A 21,010-nucleotide genomic window follows, 5' to 3' on the forward strand; every position below is an offset into this window, starting at 1 on the left:
AAGATGTGAAGATTGATTACAATTTAGTTATCAATAGGTAGTACAATTTCAAGATTCAAAATAAAGCAAATCAAAATGCTCTTCAGGGAGCATTGCCACCCCTCCCTTTAATTTTCTCTGTATCTTTACCGGTTTCTATATACATACAAATAAAGAAAAATACAGCAGGTTACATATACTATTCTGAACCTTGCTTTTTTCCCATTAATAGGTCTTGGGGATTTTTCGTTATCAGTTCATAGAGAACTTCATCATTCTTTTTTAAAGACCATGAAATCTGAATTTCTTAAGATTTTATTTATTCAGAGAGACACAGAGAGGCAGAGACATAAAGGCAGAGAAGCAGGTTCCTTGTGGTGAGCCTGATGTGGGACTCGATCCCAGGACCCCGGGACCACCACCTGAGCCACGCAGGTACCCCTTATATCTGAATTCAATTTTATTACGTTCAGAGTCAGACCTTCATCTTTGTTTGACCATGGCCCACGTGTAATAAGTGTGTATGTGTGTGTATGTATGTGTGCATGTGTATGTTTGTGTGTTTATTTTTAAAAGATCACTGGGTGATCAGTTCACCTGTCAGTGCAGAGCCTCTTAGAAGCAGATGCCAGAACAGAATTAGACATACACGTGAAGGATAAAGGCCAGAGAAAATCGGAGTAGGTGGGGAAAGCCTCTAGGTCACAATACAGGTCTGAAACCCATGAAAGGAAAGAGGGAAGGAAGGAGGCTTGGGTAGAGGAGCCTCAGATTGCAGTGCAGCCCTGGAGAGTTTCAGCCATCAATAGGGAGCACAGGAAATGTCAGCCTGTCATAGGTGATGTTGAGAAGGAATGTCCAGCTCTAGCAATCCCACTGTCCTCCGTTATAAGGTAGGTGAAGCATGGTCTCAGCATGAACACGGCCAGGATCCAAAGGTGCAGCAAACTGAGGCTGCTGACCGATCTCCCTCCTTGCAGCAAGTCCTCTTGAAGGAAGATCTGAGCAGTGGCCGTGGCCACTACCATCTCTCCTTGCGTTGGGAAGGTCATCTTCTCCACGCACATTTGGGGAGCTCTCTTTTTAAGGGAAAGCTTAGAAATGGGAAGTTACTGGGACAAATAGAAGCCCCATCACTGTAGTAGGTCTTGGGGCTGTGAGTGGTTATCCTCTCCCTCTTCTTCTCACCCTTCTTAAATCCCCCTTACCCTGAGCTACCACAGCAGCAGCTTTTGGAGGTTTACCTGGTCGTGTGGCCCAAACCCTCATTCCTGGAAGGTCCAAACCTTGGTAATTCATGCCCTTCTCATGCTGAAGCTGTGCATCTACAAGGGGTCTGTGAAGTACCAGGAAGCTCCCAATGGAGCATCTGTGTTCCACACATATTCCCTTCTGTCCCCATTTTATAAAAGCCTTCTCCTGCTAAGAATTTGCAGTTCAACAGGATTTTCATTTTGTCCTCTTACAAGTATTTCCCCACTGGAAGTTCCGTGGGGCCCAGAGTTACACAGAGAGAAAAAGATCATTGGATGTGATGTTGTGTGAGGTCCTCTTGCTTCCACCTCTTAGTTCCTGGAGCCTATGGGTTCTTTTTACGGAGCACATAGTGCTATGTAGAAGCTGATTTAGTGAATATACTGCATTCTGAAGGACACCAATCCATTTTTGCAGATTATTACCAGCAGACTGGAACTTCAGCTGTGCCTTCAGGAGACCAGACCATTCCATGAGGCTGGCTCCTCATGGATAACAGAGGCATGCTGTATGTAGTATGTAAGGCAGCATGTAATAAGCCCTATGGATCCCAAGGTCAGGGCTCACTTTAGGAACTCGTTCATTCTGAAGTAGGTCCCCTGGTCATTCGTGATGCTGTATTAAATTCCATGGCTATGGATCAAGTATCCTGTAAGCTCCTGAGTAGTGGTGATACTGGCTGAGTTCTGTGGGCATGATAGGGAAACCCATACCCAGAATAGGTGTCTACCCCTAGAGAGGATAAACCACTGGCTCTTCCGGGCTAGAAGAGGCCTAATGTATAGTCAACCTGCCACCAAGTACATAACGGTATTCTCAAGAACTAGTCTCTGTTGCTGGCAGGTTGGACATTCAGCAAAAGCAGTTACTAAATTGGCCTTGATAAATTTGAGTCCTTTCTGTTGGGCCCATGTATTACCTCCATCTCTGCTGCCAAGGCCACTAAGTTCACAGGTCCCTTGTTCCAGATCTAGGATGGGTGGCAAGGAAGGATGGCTGACATCAACTGGCTGAGTCCTTTTGTCTGATTGGGTTTTCAGTGCTTCCCTCCGGAAAGCAATGACATGCAACACAAAACTCTATACATTTAGCACCCATTCCCATGTCTCTACCCTAGAACTTCATGTGTCCAATCTTCCAGTCCTCTTCCTTCCAGGCTTTTCACTAGATGTCCAGGCTGTTGGCCATTACCTGGAAATCTATATACATTCCTACCTTATGCCAATTTTTTTCCACACAAAACAGATGACCAGGCTTACCACTCACAACCCTGCCCCTTAGAAAGATTTTCCCCCATCTAGAGACTTTCAAGACCACTCCTGAGTAGAGCCTCCATTCATTTTCAGCTTCATCCACATACTGTGCCTTTCCATCTATAAAGCAAATGCAGGCTTCTCTTCCTTTTTCAGCTGGTTGTGCAGAACCTCAATCCTCCCCCAGGTGAGAGCTAAGGAAGAGGTGCTTAGTGCAACACCAGGGAACATGAGGGACTGGGCAACCAGTTCTGGTAGCTTACTCATGCCCTCTGTTCCCACTCAGCTTGATTCTGGATATGCCGTGTCCAACCTACAGTACACTGCTTTGGGTCCTTTTGAATTTGTCTTGGCAGGTTCAACAAGACTGAGCTTATAATGGGAAATTCTAGATGGCTGGTCACTTGGTGTCCTATGGTCAAGCATTCCTTTTCTACCAAGGTCAGGCAGCTTACCAAGCACTGATTCTCAAAAAAGAGACAGTTCCCTTTTGCATAGAATACAGCCTTGCTTCAGATCCCCCATAGACCTGCATTGTGATTCTTCCGCTGGGGCTTGCCATCATCTCCCTATTGTACCTTTTCTCACCTCTGACACCAAACACCCACAACAAAGGATCTGCTTGATTGTATGGTCCAAGAAGCAGAGTGTTTGCAGCACAGCCGGGGCTTCCTGCAAAACTCTTCCCTGCTCTGAGCCCTCTCAGTGCTGGTAGCTTCTTCCATCCATGTCACTTATCACATAGGCTGCAGCACTTTCTAAGTATGATCTGTGTTACTTCCGGGACACAAGAGGGCTACCTTTTTTGTAGTAGATCCCACAAGACGCAGCTGGTTGCTTTTTACTTTGGAGAGGGCGTTCTGGGCAGAATGCGGCCCTGATGTGAACACCAGAACAGATCTGAAGTTGTGGGAGCCAGAGGCCACCTGCAGAGTACTCTCCTCACAGGATCTCTCTGAGGGGGACCAGAGGGGTGCCCTGCGTGGCCGGCCCCGTGGGGTGTTCCTACTTCTCAGTAAGCTGTACAAAGTGTTTGCCACGTGAAGGTAAAATGCAAGCGATGACAAAAATGCTAGAGCATGTTTAAGGAGAGGACGAGGATCTGAAGCTTCATCTGCAATGCAATCAGCATCTGAAGAATCCAACAAAGCTTCGAGGTGTGCAGGTCGCAGTGAACTGTGGATTGGGCCACCAATATCTGGCAAGGATAGAACACACCCCCATGTCATTCAGTCAAGGGATAACCTTTCCGATTACTGGCTAGAGTTGCAGATCCCATTCCAGAGCTCTTGGAGCCATTCAGTCCCCAGCCATAACCTACTTTTCTTTTATTGCTAATAATTGATTTTTCCCCCTCTCCTCCAGCTATCGGGTACTTAGAGGCTATTTACCCCTCCCTTAGTTATGCTTTCAGCAAACTGTGTGTCTCCCTTCTTTATGCAACTCATTTCAAAAAGGTTCACTCATCAATTTTCACAACTTTTAACATCTTAATACCAACGCTCCCATGAGCCCAGGGTGATGTGTGGAAGCGCTGAATAATTGTATTGGACACCTGGGACTAATATTACATGGCATGTTAACTAACAGGAACCTGAAGAAAAACTTTACAAAAAACCCAACACTTCCAAATACGCTCTTGTATTCCTTCACCACCTCCAACTGGTGCTATTTCCAATACTGAGTTGCCTCAGTATCTTCCTATTTTCAGAATAAATCACTCTTCTGATGCAGCACGAGAGAGAAGCACCCACCATCTTGTGTCACAGGCCTCAGGAGGTCTCCTGTCTCTCACAGTCACAGGTGTGGATTCCCTTCATTCCCTCCCTCTGTAGGGTGGCTCCTCACGCAAGAAGGTCATCCTGTGTTGATGTCTGGAAGGACAGCCCTTCTACTTTATCCACAAAGCTAACAATATACCCGTGATTCCTACAAACTATCGCAGCCCACAAAACCCCTCTGTCCTCTGAGCTCCTAGGACACTTGGCACTTATTCGCTGCTTGGAGCTGCCTCCCTTGCCCCTTTAGTATTTGTCCTTTTTTTTAAAAAAAAAAAAAAAGATTTTATTTATTTATTCATGAGAGAGAGAGAGAGGGAGAGAGAGAGAGAGAGAGGCAGAGACATAGGCAGAAGGAGAAGCAGGCTCCCTGCAAGAAGCCAGATACAGGACTGGATCCCAGACCCCAGGATCACGCCCTGAGCCAAAGGCAGATGTTTAAACCACTGAGCCACTCAGGCATCCCTTATTTTTCTTTTTTCTACCTCCTGCCTCTTTAGAGATGCTTTATACCCTTAGGAGCAAGTTCTGAGCCTTCTACTTCTCTGTGTCTCCACACCTAACCCAGTGATCATATAAGCATGCGCACACAGGCACACATGGACACGCAAATAGGTGCACACATCCACTTTATGTTTTGCTTCAATTACTGGAGTTTCCGCACAGACCTGCAATCCACTCAGTGCCTTCAAGCTTACTGTCTCTTTGAAGTCTCCCTTTAAGCTGTTTTTATCTTTGTCATTGTGAGAACTTTCCTGAAACCCTCTATGAGCCTCATCATTGGACACATATGCTAAGTGCACGTGGAGCCCTGCCCATTAGGAAAAGTAGGCAGAGAGCCACAGGGACAGGTCATGGGAAGAAACCAAAGCACTACCCTTGAGACTTAAAGAAAAGGCTCAGCTGGTGTTTTTATATCTGAATTAGACTATTTCTAAATTAGACTCTTAGCCCCTTAGGGCAGGATTGCCTAGTTGCGTAAGATAAGCCAACAAGTATCCAGCAATTATACAAAATTCTGGTCCCAAGAAGCTAATGCTTAGAACACAAAAGACAGCCTAAAATTAAGGAGACTAGAAAGGGATCAGAAGAAGAACACACAGGGAAGGAGACCGCTGAAGAGGTAGGAGAGCAAGAGGGTGAGCAGAGGTGACAGACATGGGTTTTTCAGAACCTAAGGGAGAGAAGTGCTCACAAGGGTCAAATTCACAGCTGTCACCAGCAGGACAGACACTGAAGAGATGCCATTATATCTGTCAGCCAGGAGGTCCCTACTGGGTACATAAGTTTCACCAGATTAGTGAGGACAGAGCCCAAATTGAGTGGCATGAGAACAAGAGCTAAGATATACGAGCATATATGATACATGAATATATACGATACTTGAAATATATATTACACGAATGTAATATGCTTTCGAGGAGGCCAGCGATCTTGAGAAGAACAAACAGAGGACTTGAGGTGAAAGCAGGCACCAAGAAATTAGGGCTGTTTTTATGTGGAGGACATAGAAGCATGGTTGTTGGATGCAAGAAATTACAGCATATTCAAGTGAGAGAAGGAACTGACCCCCGGAACAAGGAGAGGAAAAAGGATATCCATTATCTTTTCCTCTGGGATGGAGTGGTGGGGAAAGGAAGAACATAAGAACCAATGATAAGTTCCAGAGAGAGGAAAAAGAGGGATGATGCTCCTGAGTTAGCTCTTCTCCTCTTTAGAGAGAAGACAAAGCCTCTGCTCAGTAGGAAAGAGCTGGGCTGCATAGAGTTCAGGTGATAGGCATCCGGAAGTTGCCTGGGAAGAGATCTGCTGTGTGTGTGTGTGTGTGTGTGTGTGTGTGTGTGTGTAGGGATTAACGTAAGGCTGGCCCCCAGGGTTTGCTATGGCAAACTGGTAGCTGATGTGACTGCCTCCAGAAGGGGCTTCCTATGAGCAGGGGATGGGAATTGGGGATGGGGCCGACACCAGTTCACTATAGAAAGCACAGTGTGATAGGGCCGGCAGGCAGGGAAGGGCTAGGACATGTAGCATATGGAAGAAGTAGAGACGGCAAATTGATGGCCTGTTCAGTGACTGGGAAGGCCAGAGAGTGTCAACAAAGAGTAGTACCGTAAACTTCCAGTTTTCAGAGGTGGCCTACATCCTGGTCCTTATAAGGTCCAGGCTGCATCATGACACTGGGAAAGACAATGGGCGGGCAGGATGAATCTCCTCAGGACAATGACAGGAAACAGCATGCAGGGCAAAGAGGGCATGAGCCACCAGTCCTGGATGAATGGGGGAGTGACCTAGATGGAGACAAGAGTGGACCACCAGTGGAATGAGTGCACCATGCAAGTCTCAAAAAGGAGGCACTACTGAACAGCTGCCAGAGAGAGCAGAAAATCAAGGATTATTTACTTATTGACTAATTTATTTCTAGCTTTTGACCTGCCCCAACTGGCTGCTAAACTAAACATCTTCTCTTGGATGTATTTCTGGATTTTTCTCCTCCTTTAGCGAACCTATCTTCCCACTTCTGTAATTTACTCTTCTTCCTCAATTTCTTTAATACTAGACAGAAGCATTACCATTCATCTGGCCAGCTACTCTTAAAAATAAGAAATAAAAGTCACCTTCACTGCTCTCCATACAGCCTGCTCTCTCTCCATTTGAAAGCTCTCATCCTTGCTCAATAAAGGACAGTATTAAAGAGAACCACCTCTACAGTCAGACTAGGTTTGAATCCCAGCTGGATTGTCTACCTGGAATGATCGTGGGCACATAAACGTCTTAAACCTTATTTTCTTCTTTGTAAAAAGGTTATAATACCACTATTTAATCCCATGGGTTTTTATGAGGTTTAAATGAATTAATGCATGTAAAGCACTGAACACTGAATCTGGAACTCAGGAATTGCCTTCTAAGTTGTCAAAACCATTAATTTTGGAATTAACGGTCTTAATTAATTCTTCCTCTTTCAACATCAAGTTGTCCTCAAAGCTTATAACCATATGTCTTTTGTACTTATTGTGGATAAATTTCTTAAATCTTTATGAATGTTTTATTACAAATGTGCTAGTAATAATTTTGATTGGCTTAACCCAGTAATTTTAATTGTATGAGCTTTTTTACACACCTTGATGCAACACACTTAAGACAATAAACACCCACAGATTAGCTTTTGTCATTTGTAAATTTTTATCAAGAATTTCAATAATTCTAATACTTAAATGAACCGAAGTCACTGAGACATTTTTAAACATGCCTTCATTAGAAAATACTAAATTCTAAGCAAAGCATCCTCATCGAAAGGTTGCTACTAGACATTCACTCTCAACAAGGCTTACGTTTTGTTATGAAATTTTGGAGAATGGAAGCCTAGAATAGCTGAGTTTTGAGCATGGGGAAAAAGAAAGTGCTGGAATGGTTGTCAGCCCCTGGGCTTCAATGGCCTCCCCCACCCCACCTGTCAAACCAACATTCACATTCTCTTCTTACTAATCCCTTCTTAAAGCTAAATTCAACTCCCCCTTATCCAGGGCAAAGGTTCAGAGTAAGAGGGAAAATAAGGACATGACTAACCCTGACTGGTGAATTGCAACATTATTCCACTGCCTACTATCTTCTATGCCATCATCCTCGGCACCTCTTCCTCCTCTTACTTCTCTTTCTCAGTCTTCTCCAACCATTACCACTGAACGTGAAAACTTACATGAATGCAACATTCCATTGTGATGGCAGCAGGTAAGTAGAGGCAGGGCTTGTACGGTTACTATGCCAAAAGTTCTAGAAGCTACCAAAAATTCAATACTAATTTCCTCCATGAAGAGAGCCAATGGCAAACTCAGGTTAGGATTACAATTTCTTAAAATTTACTATCAGATATTTGGTGTATCAGGTATCTTCTTCTTTTAATGAAGATGCCTTCCAAAGAAGACATCTATTATGGATAGCAAGAGACAGATTAAGAGATAAATGGCCCTATCTTTCATGTTTCCCAAATCTCCATATTCTATCTATGATGATGTGCGTGGATCCTTTGTCCTTTGTCCACCCACCACTGGCAGGACTAGACATCCACCACAGAAGCCAACCTACTCTGTGCTAGTTTATTTCAGAAAATCCATCATTTGCATGAGAGCTCACTAGGGAAAGTTCAAAAAAAAAAAAAAAAAGTTTGCACCGTGCTTGCAAACAAAAACTTAGCCCTGAAATATTCAAATATGGATCCTAACATGTAGGGGTGGAGATTAAAAAAAAAAAGAAGAAGATGATGATGATGATGATGATGATGATGATGATTGGGACACCTGGGTGGCTCAGTGGTTAAGCGCCTGCCTTCAGCTCAGGGTGTGATCCTGGAGACCCAGAATCGAGTCCCACATCCGGGCTCCCTACATGGAGCCTGCTTCTCCCTCTGCCTATGTCTCTGCCTCTCTCTCTGCCTCTCTCTCGCTGTGTCTCTCATGAATAAATAAATAAAATCTAAAAATAAGTAAATAAAAGAAAGAAAGAAAGAAGAAAAAGGGAAAAGGACAAAGGTTATTTCATGAAAAAAGTTAAAAAAGAGGAAAAAAAGATGCTGGTTTGAGCAACCACACTGTTTTTCACATCAAATAAAACCCCAAAATAAATGGCAATATATCCATCTATGCTAGCTCCTGATCCTGGTATATCCCATAACAGAGAAATGGAATTATGGTTCATCAGCAAAGACCTGGGCCCTAGTTTTCCCAGTGGCCTAAACCAATCCCTAGTCCAGGACAAGATGCTGAGCAAGATGCGTAATTATTTCAGGCCACTAGGGTAAGCGCTATTCCTGGCAACTCTGCAGGCAGTGCCATGGACGAGGGTTTCTAATTCTCTTTGGTGATTTGGTTCTGTGTAAACTGAGATTTTTTCTTTCAGTATTTCAGCCAGATAAGCAGGAAAGGCCAGCTCCAGTCCTGAGATAGAGCCAATGAAGGTCCATTTCATTCCTTTTTTTCTGCACACTTTAGTCTATTTTTCCCCTGCTCCCTACCCTGACACCCTGACATCAGATCATTTTTATCTGATTATCAAATACCTACTGAGACAAACTTTGGCAGCCTCCGCTGCTCCCCCAGTCATCCAAAAGCCTCTCGGCCTGAGGAATATGGTGCACGAATCCTCCGCAAAGCAGTGTCCTCAACAGGCCAACCTCAGACCCCAGGCTATGACCACAGAAAGGTGTCTCCCGTGAGTATTTTGGGGAGACCAATGCTTGGTTTCACCAGAGGCAATACTGATTCCAGTGCCTATTGCCAAATCTCTAATTCTTGGCTCCGCGCTGTACCAGCACATACTCAAGTTACTATCGCACGTAGGAAGGGAAAAACAAATCTTATCATTCCCATTTGGCAGATGGTGAACTAGAGGTTTGCAAGTTTAAAAGAGTTGCCTAAAGTGAATTCAACAGCACAGCGTGGTAGCTTGGAAAACAGCTCAGCTGACACCTGTCCCCAGTTTTTTAGGTCACTGGCTTTTTGTAAGTTTAGAGCAGTGTTTAACTTACCGTATTCCTCCTTGACATCTTCTATTTACTTCGTTAAGCTGTGGATACCAGCGGAGAGGTACCAGGTGTGCATTCCCGACACTTACAGGATATTCACAGACTGAGCCCTCCGCCTGTTGGGTACAGAGGCCCTCCCTGGCTGCAGAATGTCTAAGGTTGTCGGGAGAACAAACATTGGGGGCTCCGATGCGAAAGGAAAGGGCATATACCCCTGCAAAGGCAGATCAGAAAACCCCCTCTTCATTATGGCAAATCAAAAGCTGACCGAGTTAGTTTGTGCTTTTTCGACTTCCATCGCTCTCCCCCCGGATCTTCATTAAATAAATGCAAACACATGTGCTTAGAAATGGGTAGGTGTAAAAGAACATTCTGCACAATTATATCTAGGCTGCCAGCGATTTACATCACATGCATCCATATATCCAGGAGATGTGAATGCACGGTGACAGCTGAGCCTGACAAATGCAACTACACACCGCATGCAGACCAGCCCGCATTCAGGAGTTTTCCCTCAACACACACGTGGTCGCTCTTACAGGAGCTTAACCACGTCGATAAGCCCCAGACAGGGGGCCAGGAGCCCGGCCGCCCGCGGGCCGCCCCCACGCAAGCAGCCGCGCCTCGGGTGCAGGCGGCGGTCCTCGCGCGTCCTGGGCACGCTCGCCCTCCCACCGGCCTCCCACGGGCGAGCACACGCGCGGCCGCCGGGGAGCGCGGGGAGCGCGGGGAGCGCGGGCCCCGGGGCGGGGGCGGGGCGGGGGCGGGGCGGGGCCGGGCCTGGGCGCCCGGGGAGGGGACGCGGGGCGGGCGCGGGGCGGCGCCGGGCTCACGTGGGCGGGCGGGCGCCGCTGAAGGTCCGCTCGGGAGCCCGGGCTGTCCTCTCGCGCGCGGCGCTGGCCGGGGCGGCGGCGGGGAAGGCGGCGGCGGCGGCGGCGGAGGAGGCGGCGGCGGCGGAGGAGGCGGAGGCGGCGGAGGAAGGCGGCGGCGGCGGCGGTGGCGGCGGCGGCGGCGGCGGCGGCGAGAGCAGAGGGGAGGACGGGGGCGGCGTCGGACTGGAGCGCAGCGGCGGCGCTTGCTGCCCGGGGCGCTGTCGTGAGCTCGCGCGCCGGGCCCCCAGCCCCGAGCTACACCCTGCCGTGCCCAGCTCTGCCCGCGTCCGTGCCCCCGCGGGGAGCGCGCCGGGGCTGCCCCCCGAATGACGGGCGGAAGGTTCGACTTCGACGATGGCGGCACCTACTGCGGCGGCTGGGAGGAGGGCAAGGCGCACGGGCATGGCATCTGCACGGGGCCCAAGGGCCAGGGCGAGTACTCGGGCTCCTGGTCGCACGGCTTCGAGGTGGCCGGAGGCTACACCTGGCCCAGCGGCAACACCTACCAGGGCTACTGGGCGCAGGGCAAGCGGCACGGGCTGGGGGTGGAGACGAAGGGCAAGTGGATGTACCGGGGGGAGTGGTCGCACGGTTTCAAGGGGCGCTACGGGGTCCGGCAGAGCCTGTGCACCCCCGCTCGCTACGAGGGTACCTGGAGTAACGGGCTGCAGGACGGGTACGGCGTGGAGACCTACGGGGACGGAGGTGAGCGGCGTCGCAGGCGGCTCGGCTGCCCGCGGGCTGGTGCGGGGGGCTCTGCCCGGGCCGCGGGGAGGCGGGGAGGCGGGGAGGCCGGGAGGCGCACGTGTCCGGAAACCCGCCAAAACACCTGGGGGAGCCTCCCCCGGCCCCCCACCCCCCGACGCCCCGCGCCGGCGTGCAGAGGCGGCCAGAGCGCGCGCGGGGAGGGGAGGGGAGGGGGGGTCTGACCCGGTTCTTGGAACGGGCCGCGTGTGCGCCCCCGGGGGAGCGAGGCGTGAGTGCACCTGGCCCGCGCCCGCGCTGCGCTGCGCTGCCGCCGGGTGGGCTGGGCGGCAGGAGGACGCTGTCACTTGAGCCCGTCACATTACGTTCCTGATCCCTCCCTCTCCCGGCCGGGTTTGAAAACGCCTCTCCCGGGGAGTTAGAGCGAACGCCCGGGGCTCGGGAGGCTGGCGGCCGGTGCTGACCGCTCCCCGGATTGGTTTCACGTGGAGTCGTATTTCGCTTCTGGTCCTCTAGTAGCCTAAAGATAGAAGCCAGAACCCCATAACTAGGATGTAGGGGAATTGTACCTTATTTGGAGCGCATTTGGGAACCTCCTAGCCATGGAGGTGGAGCGGCCACCTGATGCAGGTGGGGCTCACAGACTGAGGGCTTTTCCCTTCCCGGTTTCCATTCGGTTCCTCAAAGTAGTGGTTTTTCCATCCAAAGAACGGTAGTCGCTGTTGATCTGGAGATCTTTGGGCAAGTTACTGGGGAAATGTCTTAGAAGTGAACAACGAAGTCTACGTTTTAAGAAATATTCTCGAAAGATGACATTCCTACAGTTGCTAAGCCAGCAGCCACCGTGGAATCACCCAGTTGCACTACGGTCTATGCCCTCGACCTGGCTAGCTATAAACAAACTTCACTTCATATTTAACAATGTTGCAAAATAAATTGTGTATGTGATAGGGCAGGGTTCCTTTTTTTGTTGTTTTTAATTAGGAAAAGTAGCCATTATTGAAACAGGTGTCAAAACCTGATGAATGTACTTGCGTAATAAGCAGATGAAGGATGAATGGCTTATGGTTTGGCAAAATACATTTTTCTGATTATAAACATAATCATAGCTGAAAAGAGTTAGGGAAGGCAGTGTCAACTTTTGTCATTACACAGCTCGGAGTGGAAGGGTATTAAAAAGATCCAATAAAAGTTTCTCCAGCCCACTGCAACCTCAGGCCACTACTTCTACAGAAGCTTATACAATTTATATACACTTCACTTAATCAGAACACTCGGGCTATATTTCAAATGCAAAATGGTAGGATTTGATAAAAAGGACATCTTTTCGTTCTATGGTATAAATAGAGGATATGATTCTCATGGATTAAAAGGTGGGGGGAAAAAACTTCCTCTAATCCTTTTATATGGGCTACAGGAGTCTTGAGTCTCACAGTAGTTAATTAGGGCCCTTAAATGTTCTGAATGGGCATATAGTGCCTTGGCTGACAGCCCTATAAATATGTTAGCTTGTTACTGGATTTTATTAGAGGCCCTAGGTCTGTAATATAACTAAATTCCATGCGCAAAAGTAGAATGCAAAATTTCTCTTTTAAATGTGCATATTACAACTTCTTAAGACTGAGGATCGTTCTCTTCAGTTTGGGAAAGTTAAAAATAAGTCATAAATAATAAAGTCTTCTTTTAGAGTTACTACTTACTAAACAAAATCTCTTGGTTCTAGAGGATTCGTTACACTTGACAAATTATATTTGCACTTAGCAAAATAGTTTATATATAATATACATATTATATATATATATATATATATATATATATATATATATATATATATATGGCACAATAAAGATCCTCTATGTATGTGTTCTAGAAGCTCAAATAAGTGACCAGGATGACTTTATGGATAATCTGCCTTCTGATGTAAAACTAAATTTAAAAAAATTTTTAAATTTTTGGCATCACCATGGAACTGTGGTTTTCCTTTTCTACCAACTACCAAAAAAAAAAAAAAATCAAATATGCTACCAATTAGGAAGGAAAAAAAAAAAAAAAACAACCTTGAATGTCTTCTCTGTGCTAGTTGATTTTCTGCTTTCTTTCAGATGCCACTCCATTTAAGTCAAAAGTCCCTAAAGTGGGGAGGTCTAAGTAGAAGTATATTGCTATAACTTATTTTATATAAGGTTTAGCCAAAATAGGAAATACCCCCTTCCCTATTCTTACTTAAGAATTCGTTTATTTTTGTCTCTGTGCTACCACAGGTCCATCCCTGGGCACTCTCTGTCAAATTTAGGGAAAATCTGATTCCATGTATTTTGTGACAACATTAAACTAGATGACTAAGGAAGTATTAATTCCAGGTGAAGAGTATCACCTGACTTATTAATGATTGTGTGTGAAGTGTTGCCAAAACTGTCTGAATATTAAGAATAAATTAGTACCATGCTAATGAAATCCTAATCTAGGTGCCCAGAATTTTTTGCATAAAGTCTAATCTGCTCTACCTCATTTTTTTCACCAGTCATAAAACTATTGAAAATATCTAGGAAGACACATTGCTTTATTAACTATGTGCATACTTGCATATACCCATTCATAGCACATAAATATAAGTTTGGCATAGCACAGTCTACATTTGACTGGAACTCATTCTGAACTGGATGCCTTCCACTACAAGATTGTGTAGTTAAGATGGCTATATCTAGAAAACCAGCTCCCAGATGAAAAAAAAATCATAGAACATAATTTAAGACAAAACCTGTAAAAATAATTTTTACACTTGTGAAAGATACATCTTTGAGGAATGGAAAGGAACTAATTAGAACTTAAGTTGGACAGCAGGGAGAAGGTTGGAACCCACCTGCTTCATAAAAAAAATAGAAGCCCTTTTTTTTTCTAAGTTCATTGACTAAACCTATTTTAAATTTCAGATGAACTACTAACAGTTTGACTGTAAATTGGTTTTTAGCAATCCAATGGAGGAGGTCTTCCATATACTGTGATTTAACAAAATAGCATAGGAACGTGGCCAATGCTGTTGTCCCTACCCCCTTCCCTGTTTGACAGTTAAGCAGAGACCTAAGCTTTCTAATTACTGCTGTTGCCTTAGACTGCTTGGATTTTCAAACACCACTTATTTGGAAATTGTAAATATTCGTCTTATTTTTGGAGATACCAGTTTAAGGAAACTACTTGTTAATTTTCCCTCACTGTTCATCATTTACTAAGATGGTATGGTTGCATTTTCAAAGTATAAAACATATCAAATAGCACCATTGGAAACTGTCCTTGCAAAAAACAAGGGTTTTTTTTTTTCAGTACACGTTTTTTTAAGTCAGGTTGTAGAACTTTTATCTTAGAACTTCTATTTTATCTAGGCAAAGGGAAAATCAGAGTTGAAATTTCCTAATTTAATTCCCTTCCCTGTTAAGGTGGTGGTTATTTGGAAATGACTAATATTCAGTAGGAACCTTCTTAGCCTGGGATATTGTATATGACTATCTTATCCTTTGGGGTTTAGTCCTTTTGAGAATGCTATCGCCTACCTACCTCCTCAGTAGTTCATAAATGTCAGATTAAGACTTGTACGTTTACCCAGAATAGGACATCCATAGTACCAGACCTACTTAGAATTTCATTGTTGTCTTGCTGTTGTCTGCTTATCGGACCTCTATCAGACTAAACAGAGAATGTAGTCTTGAAATTTGTCAAAACTTTTGATTTTGGAGCTATTACACTTTTAAATGCAGTGAAATAATCAGCCCCTATTAACACAATGATATGAAACCACTAGCATATATAGCTCAATATTTAAAAAGTAAATGGAAATCTGTATGTGGCAATATAAAATGAAAAGTGACTACAAGGTATATCAATATAATCAGATACTGAAAGAGGTCAAGACAGACTCTAACCATGATTTATTTTTTTATGATATTGTGAGTTACTCTGAATAATACAGAAATAATTATATCTTAAAATTTCCATAGAGCTTCTTCTGGAGGATACTATAATTTAAAATGTGCCTTTAATTAAAGGAAATTGCCTTGACTTTGAAAAGAAAATTCTAAGTTCCCTAATTTTACTCTTTTCCTAAGTTCCCTAATTTTAATACTCAGTTTTTCCATGCGATTATTTAAAAAGCCACACCAGCTAATTTGTTTAATAGAAAATTTAGCTAATTTATTTAATAGAAAAACATACTAAGCACAAATGCTTTAGATTAGAAATTATCCTATTCCTAGAAAGACATAATATTCATTGAAAAAGCGATCTGGTGTCAACAGAGTTTTAAGGGACATTGTCAAACACACGTTTGCTCTGAGATGTGAATTCTATACTATTAAGAGTGGAAGTTTTATTCTGGCCTTATCTCAGTTTTTCTAGAGGTAAATAGTATATTCTTTTGAGCCACCAAAGCTGTTTACTATAAAGTCATCAAACACTTAGAGACCACAGGACACATAGAGCCATGAGACTGGAAATTTTATGTTTGCTTAGGAGGTAACCCCTGCCCTCAGAGTGCTTCTAGTCTACAACGTGTTTCAATATGTAGTGGCAGGGACTAGGGAAATCCATGAAGAAAATGGCCAGGAGAAAGCAGAACTTTGGCAAGTAGTAGAGGACAAATCTTAAACCAGTTCACCAGGAAGTACAAAATAAATTGCCCATTTTTTTTTCATAATGGTTCACATATCCTCTTTGTCAAATCACTCTTAGCTCCAAAAATTTCTCCCAAATCTAAATAAAAGCCTAAATATTAAACTATTTTCCCTACCCTAAAAAAAAAAGAAATGGTGAACATGAAAGAAAATGTAAAATAATTTGGCCACTGTCCCGAGTATTCAGATCACTAATAACTTACGTCTTTGAGCTTATTGGACTGTTATAATGACAGACCTGGCGTTTTTAAAGGTTTTTGGCTAAAGGAATAAAATGAGATTCAAATTCACAGACAGAACTCATTTTCATCTTCTGTGACACTGCCTTCCCATGGTGGAGGAGGAGAATAATAATTTCGGGGAGAAAAGTCGCTTTCTGAGGATCATTCCCTTCGAAATGAGAAAGTAGTGGTTTCCAATGAAACACTTGTATAGATTTTGAAAGGAAAAGCGAAGTTCCCAGGCTATTGAAAAAGCTATTAAAATGCTATGACATTAAGACCATAGACCCGAAAAATAAAAAATAAAATAAAAATTTAAAAGACCATAGACGCGAAGCTACAGGGCGGGAATTCACAAACGGGTGAGCAGTGGCGCTGGGAGCTGCCCGGGTTGGAAGCGTGCGGGGTTTGGCCGCGGGCCGCCTGAAGCCCAGGTGCTTGCAGGTGAGCTGCGGGCTGCCTGCGGTGCGCGCGCCCGGGTCCTTGCAGGTGTGCTGCGGGTCACCTGCGGTGCGCGCGCCCGGGTCCTTGCAGGTGAGCTGCGGGTCACCTGCGGTGCGCGCGCCCGGGTGCTTGCAGGTGAGCTGCGGGTCACCTGCGGTGCGCGCGCCCGGGTCCTTGCAGGTGTGCTGCGGGTCACCTGCGGTGCGCGCGCCCGGGTCCTTGCAGGTGTGCTGCGGGTCGCCCGCGGTGCGCGCGCCCGGGTGCTTGCAGGTGAGCTGCGGGCCGCCCGCGGTGCGCGCGCCCGGGTGCTTGCAGGTGAGCTGCGGGCCGCCTGCGGTGCGCGCGCCCGGGTGCTTGCAGGTGTGCTGCGGGTCACCTGCGGTGCGCGCGCCCGGGTGCTTGCAGGTGAGCTGCGGGCCGCCTGCGGTGCGCGCGCCCGGGTGCTTGCAGGTGAGCTGCGGGCCGCCTGCGGTGCGCGCGCCCGGGTGCTTGCAGGTGAGCTGCGCGCGCCTCACGCTGTGCTTTCTCTCGAAGGTACCTACCAGGGCCAGTGGGCCGGCGGCATGCGGCACGGCTACGGCGTGCGCCAGAGCGTGCCCTACGGCATGGCCACGGTGATCCGCTCGCCGCTGCGCACCTCCATGGCCTCGCTGCGCAGCGAGCAGAGCAACGGCAGCGTGTTGCACGACGCGGCGGCCGCCTCCGACAGCCCCGCCGGCACCCGCGGCGGCTTCGTGCTCAACTTCCACGCCGACGCCGAGCTCGCGGGCAAGAAGAAGGGCGGCCTCTTTCGAAGGGGCTCCCTCCTGGGGAGCATGAAGCTCCGCAAGTCCGAATCCAAGTCCTCCATCTCCAGCAAGCGCAGCTCGGTCCGCAGCGACGCGGCCATGAGCAGAATCAGTTCCAGCGACGCCAACTCCACCATCAGCTTCGGCGACGTCGACTGCGATTTCTGCCCCGTGGAGGACCACGTGGACGCCACCACCACGGAGACCTACATGGGCGAGTGGAAGAGCGACAAGCGCAGCGGCTTCGGCATCAGCGAGCGCTCCAACGGCATGAAGTACGAAGGCGAGTGGGCGAATAACAAGAGGCACGGGTACGGCTGCACCGTGTTTCCTGACGGCTCCAAGGAAGAGGGGAAATACAAAAATAATATTCTGGTCCGGGGAATAAGGAAGCAGCTTATACCAATACGAAATACAAAAACTAGGGAGAAGGTGGACCGAGCGATCGAAGGCGCGCAAAGGGCAGCTGCCATGGCCAGAACCAAAGTGGAAATTGCAAATTCGAGGTATGTCGCTTGCAGGCTGGGTGGTCGCGGCTGGTCCTTCAGAAGAGTGGGCTGCCCCATACTAGGTTTGTCTTTGTGTCGGCGACCTCACCAGGTAGCCTCTACAACTGCCAGAACCACAGCTAGAAGCTGGTTAAGTCCAGCGGAATGAGTCCGAAACCTACCTGCACTGTCCTGAAACGTGATTATCACAAAAGGCCCAAGGCACGTGGAGATGCCCTTCCTGTTACAGATTGCTTCCCTGATACTTAACGTCAGGTCGCTCAGACCCTGTGCACACTTTCAGGGGTGCTTTATTTATCATTTTTTGTTTTTTATTTGAGAAGGCGTCAAAGTCTATATGGCAGAAATGCAGTTATAAGACCACATCTTGCATGCATTCTTTAAAACTCCCATCCAACTTAAGAAGGGCGCTTGTTATGGTGAGCCCTGGGTGTGGTATATGTGATGAATCACTGCCTTCTACTCCAGAAACCAATATTGCACTGTGTGTTAACTACCTAAAATTTAAGTTAAAAAAAAAATAGATAATAAAAAAATAAATATCACTGCAAAAAAAAAAAAAGAAAATATAGAGCCCATCTATATGGGAATGGCAGAGGGACTAAAGCTCATGCAAGTCACCGCATTCTGTGCAGGAATGATTAGATCACTGGTGTATTAAAAGGAAAGGGGGGGGGAACCTGACATGGACAGATGGGACTGTCAGCGTGCCAAAGTTGGAAGAAAGTAGAGCAGTAGAGAAGGGATGGAGTGAGTAGGAGAAAGCGGTGAATTATAGATTGAGAAGTGGGGTGCATGTGGGCATAGAAGGACTATGTGCTTGAAGTTTTACCATTAATAGCTGGGTTCACGGATCCAGCGAGAGGGATGGAGAACTCTAGCGGGAATAGAATTGTCCTATTCAATTCAAAAAAAGGATGGTTATAAATGGAAAATATTATTTTTAGGCTTATTTACATGGCCACTGACTGGCCACAGTTTTGTATGACTTGAGGCATTTATCTTCCTGTTTCAGTAATATTTTTCATAGAAGTAAAGCTTCCTTTCGAAGCCACAAGATATGAGCATGTCTTCAGATTTTTATTCTTAGCATTGAATTAATGAACCCTCTTTTGGTTTGGTTGAGCCATATGAAATTACTGATATTTGGACCTTTTAATGATCAAAATTGCAAAAATGGCAATTTCATGTGGTTCAGTGGAATACTTTCAGACTTCTGAAGTTGCTTTTAAAACTATTTTATGGCTACTATTTATTTCTTAGTGTCTGAAGCTCTACTTGGTCTTGTTTTTGCATTATATTGAGATATGCAGGGTTTCCATCTTTATCCCAAACTCATCCTGTTTTAAAGTTAATGTTGCTTGTTGATCAGCACAGACTTTCAGGAAGTTACATTACTTGCTTTTCAGTTTGCTTATAGATGGGATACTTGATACATCTAATCTTACTGGTTCCCCTGGCCTTCAGCTACCTTGGGTTATGCCCTGGCCTATAATTTTAAATGGACTCCTGGATGCTCCCCTTTGTTTTCACCTTACAACCTAGTGATCTAGTAGAGGCAGTTCGATCTTGGCAGATGGAAAGTACACCTGTGCAGGACGATCTAACATGATTTTCTTACACTTGCTTTGATTATTGACTTTTATCGTTAGTTTAAATTGGAGAAATCTACATAATGAAAGGGAAATACTTGTAACACAAGGATCTCCGATTATACGAGGATCATAAAACTCTTACCCAAGTCCTAGCCACATTAACCCTGTTGAAAATCTTTTGGGGATAGTAGTCATGTAGTTTGAGAATACTATATTACATAGTTTATAATCAACAATTTAGCCAGTTAACTATTTCATAAAAATTTCACTTAGCTATTTTGAAAATATGCCATTCATTATACTAAGTGAAATAAGCCAGTCACAGGACAATTGTGATTCCACTTAAGTGAGGTGTCTAAAATGGTCAAACTCCTAGAAACAGAGAATAAAATGGTGGTTGCCAGAGGCTGGAGGGAGGGGGGAAATGGGGAGCTGTTGTTCAACAGCTATAAAGTTATAAATTTGTTAAGAGGGTAAGTCTCCTATTAAGTGTTCTAACCACAGTAAGGAAATATATGTATGCTATTCAGATGACACAAGAGACAAAATACTCCATTAACCTTTTACATCTTACATCCACATATATTACTCCTCTTTCCAGATTCCTTGCTCTTTTTTTTTTTTAAGATTTTATTTATTTATTTATTTATTTATTTATTTATTTATTTGAGAGAGAGCACAAACAGTAGGAAGGGTGGCGGGAGATGGAGAAGCACGCTCCCCACTGAGCAGGGAGCCCGATGTGGGGTTGGATCCTCAACCAACTGAACCACCTAGGGGCCCCAATTCCTTGCTTTAATAAATGCTTCAGGTACAGAGTTTTGTCACTGATTTTTGTAGAAAGTAGCTAAAGGACTGACATTCCCCTTCAGTCAGTAGCTCTGAGTTTAAAATTCTACATTCTTTTAAAAACTTTTTTGGGGTGCCTGGGTGGCTCAGTTGGTTGTCTGACTCTTGATTTCAGCTCACGTCATGATCTCAAAGTCATACGATTGAGCCCCCTGTCGCATGGGGCTCCATACTCAAGAGGGAGTCTGCTTGGGATTCTCTCTCTCCCTCTTACCCTGTGTGCTCATGTGCACACACGTACTTGTGTTCTCTCTCTCTCTCTCTCATAAATCTCTAAAATAATAAATGATTGAGTAAAACTTAAAAAAAAAAAAGAAAAAGCTTGTTTGAAGGTTTTGGAACTTGCTGGCTGCGGGAAGGCCTTCTTGCTATGTGTCACAAACCATAGTTTTTTTTTTTTTTTTTAAGATGTATTTATTTATTTATGATAGAGAATGGCAAAGACACAGGCAGAGGGAGAAGCAGGCTCCATGCAGGAAGCCCGACGTGGGACTCGATCCCGGGACTCCAGGATCGCACCCTGGGCCAAAGGCAGGAGCTAAACTGCTGAGCCACCCAGGGATCCCCTAAACCATACCTCTTTATAA

General features: G+C 45.7%; 1 protein-coding gene and 1 long non-coding RNA gene across 6 annotated transcripts in view; one reads left to right on the forward strand and one right to left on the reverse strand.

The window, feature by feature from the left end:
- Positions 1-282: 282 nt before the first annotated feature.
- On the reverse strand, positions 283-10,704 carry LOC144300485 (uncharacterized). The gene is made up of 3 exons (XR_013367158.1): positions 10,613-10,704; positions 9,783-9,993; positions 283-3,684 (listed from the first exon to the last, which is right to left on the reverse strand). It is a non-coding gene; the product is annotated as an uncharacterized LOC144300485 (long non-coding RNA).
- Positions 10,705-10,826: 122 nt separating this feature from the next.
- JPH1 (junctophilin 1) overlaps positions 10,827-21,010 on the forward strand; it is an 83,997-nt gene continuing 73,813 nt past the window's right edge. For 4 of the 5 annotated variants that reach the window (XM_077876523.1, XM_077876525.1, XM_077876524.1 and 1 more), the window contains exons 1-2: positions 10,827-11,356; positions 17,217-17,976. In XM_077876523.1, the coding sequence (XP_077732649.1) occupies positions 10,978-11,356; positions 17,217-17,976 (1,139 nt within the window). In that variant the 5' untranslated portion in view covers positions 10,827-10,977. The remainder of the gene's footprint in view (positions 11,357-17,216; positions 17,977-21,010) is intronic. The other variant, XM_077876526.1, reaches the window with a different exon arrangement.

This window comes from Canis aureus, chromosome 28, assembly GCF_053574225.1.
Source record: "Canis aureus isolate CA01 chromosome 28, VMU_Caureus_v.1.0, whole genome shotgun sequence".
Taxonomy (NCBI): Eukaryota; Metazoa; Chordata; class Mammalia; order Carnivora; family Canidae; genus Canis; species Canis aureus.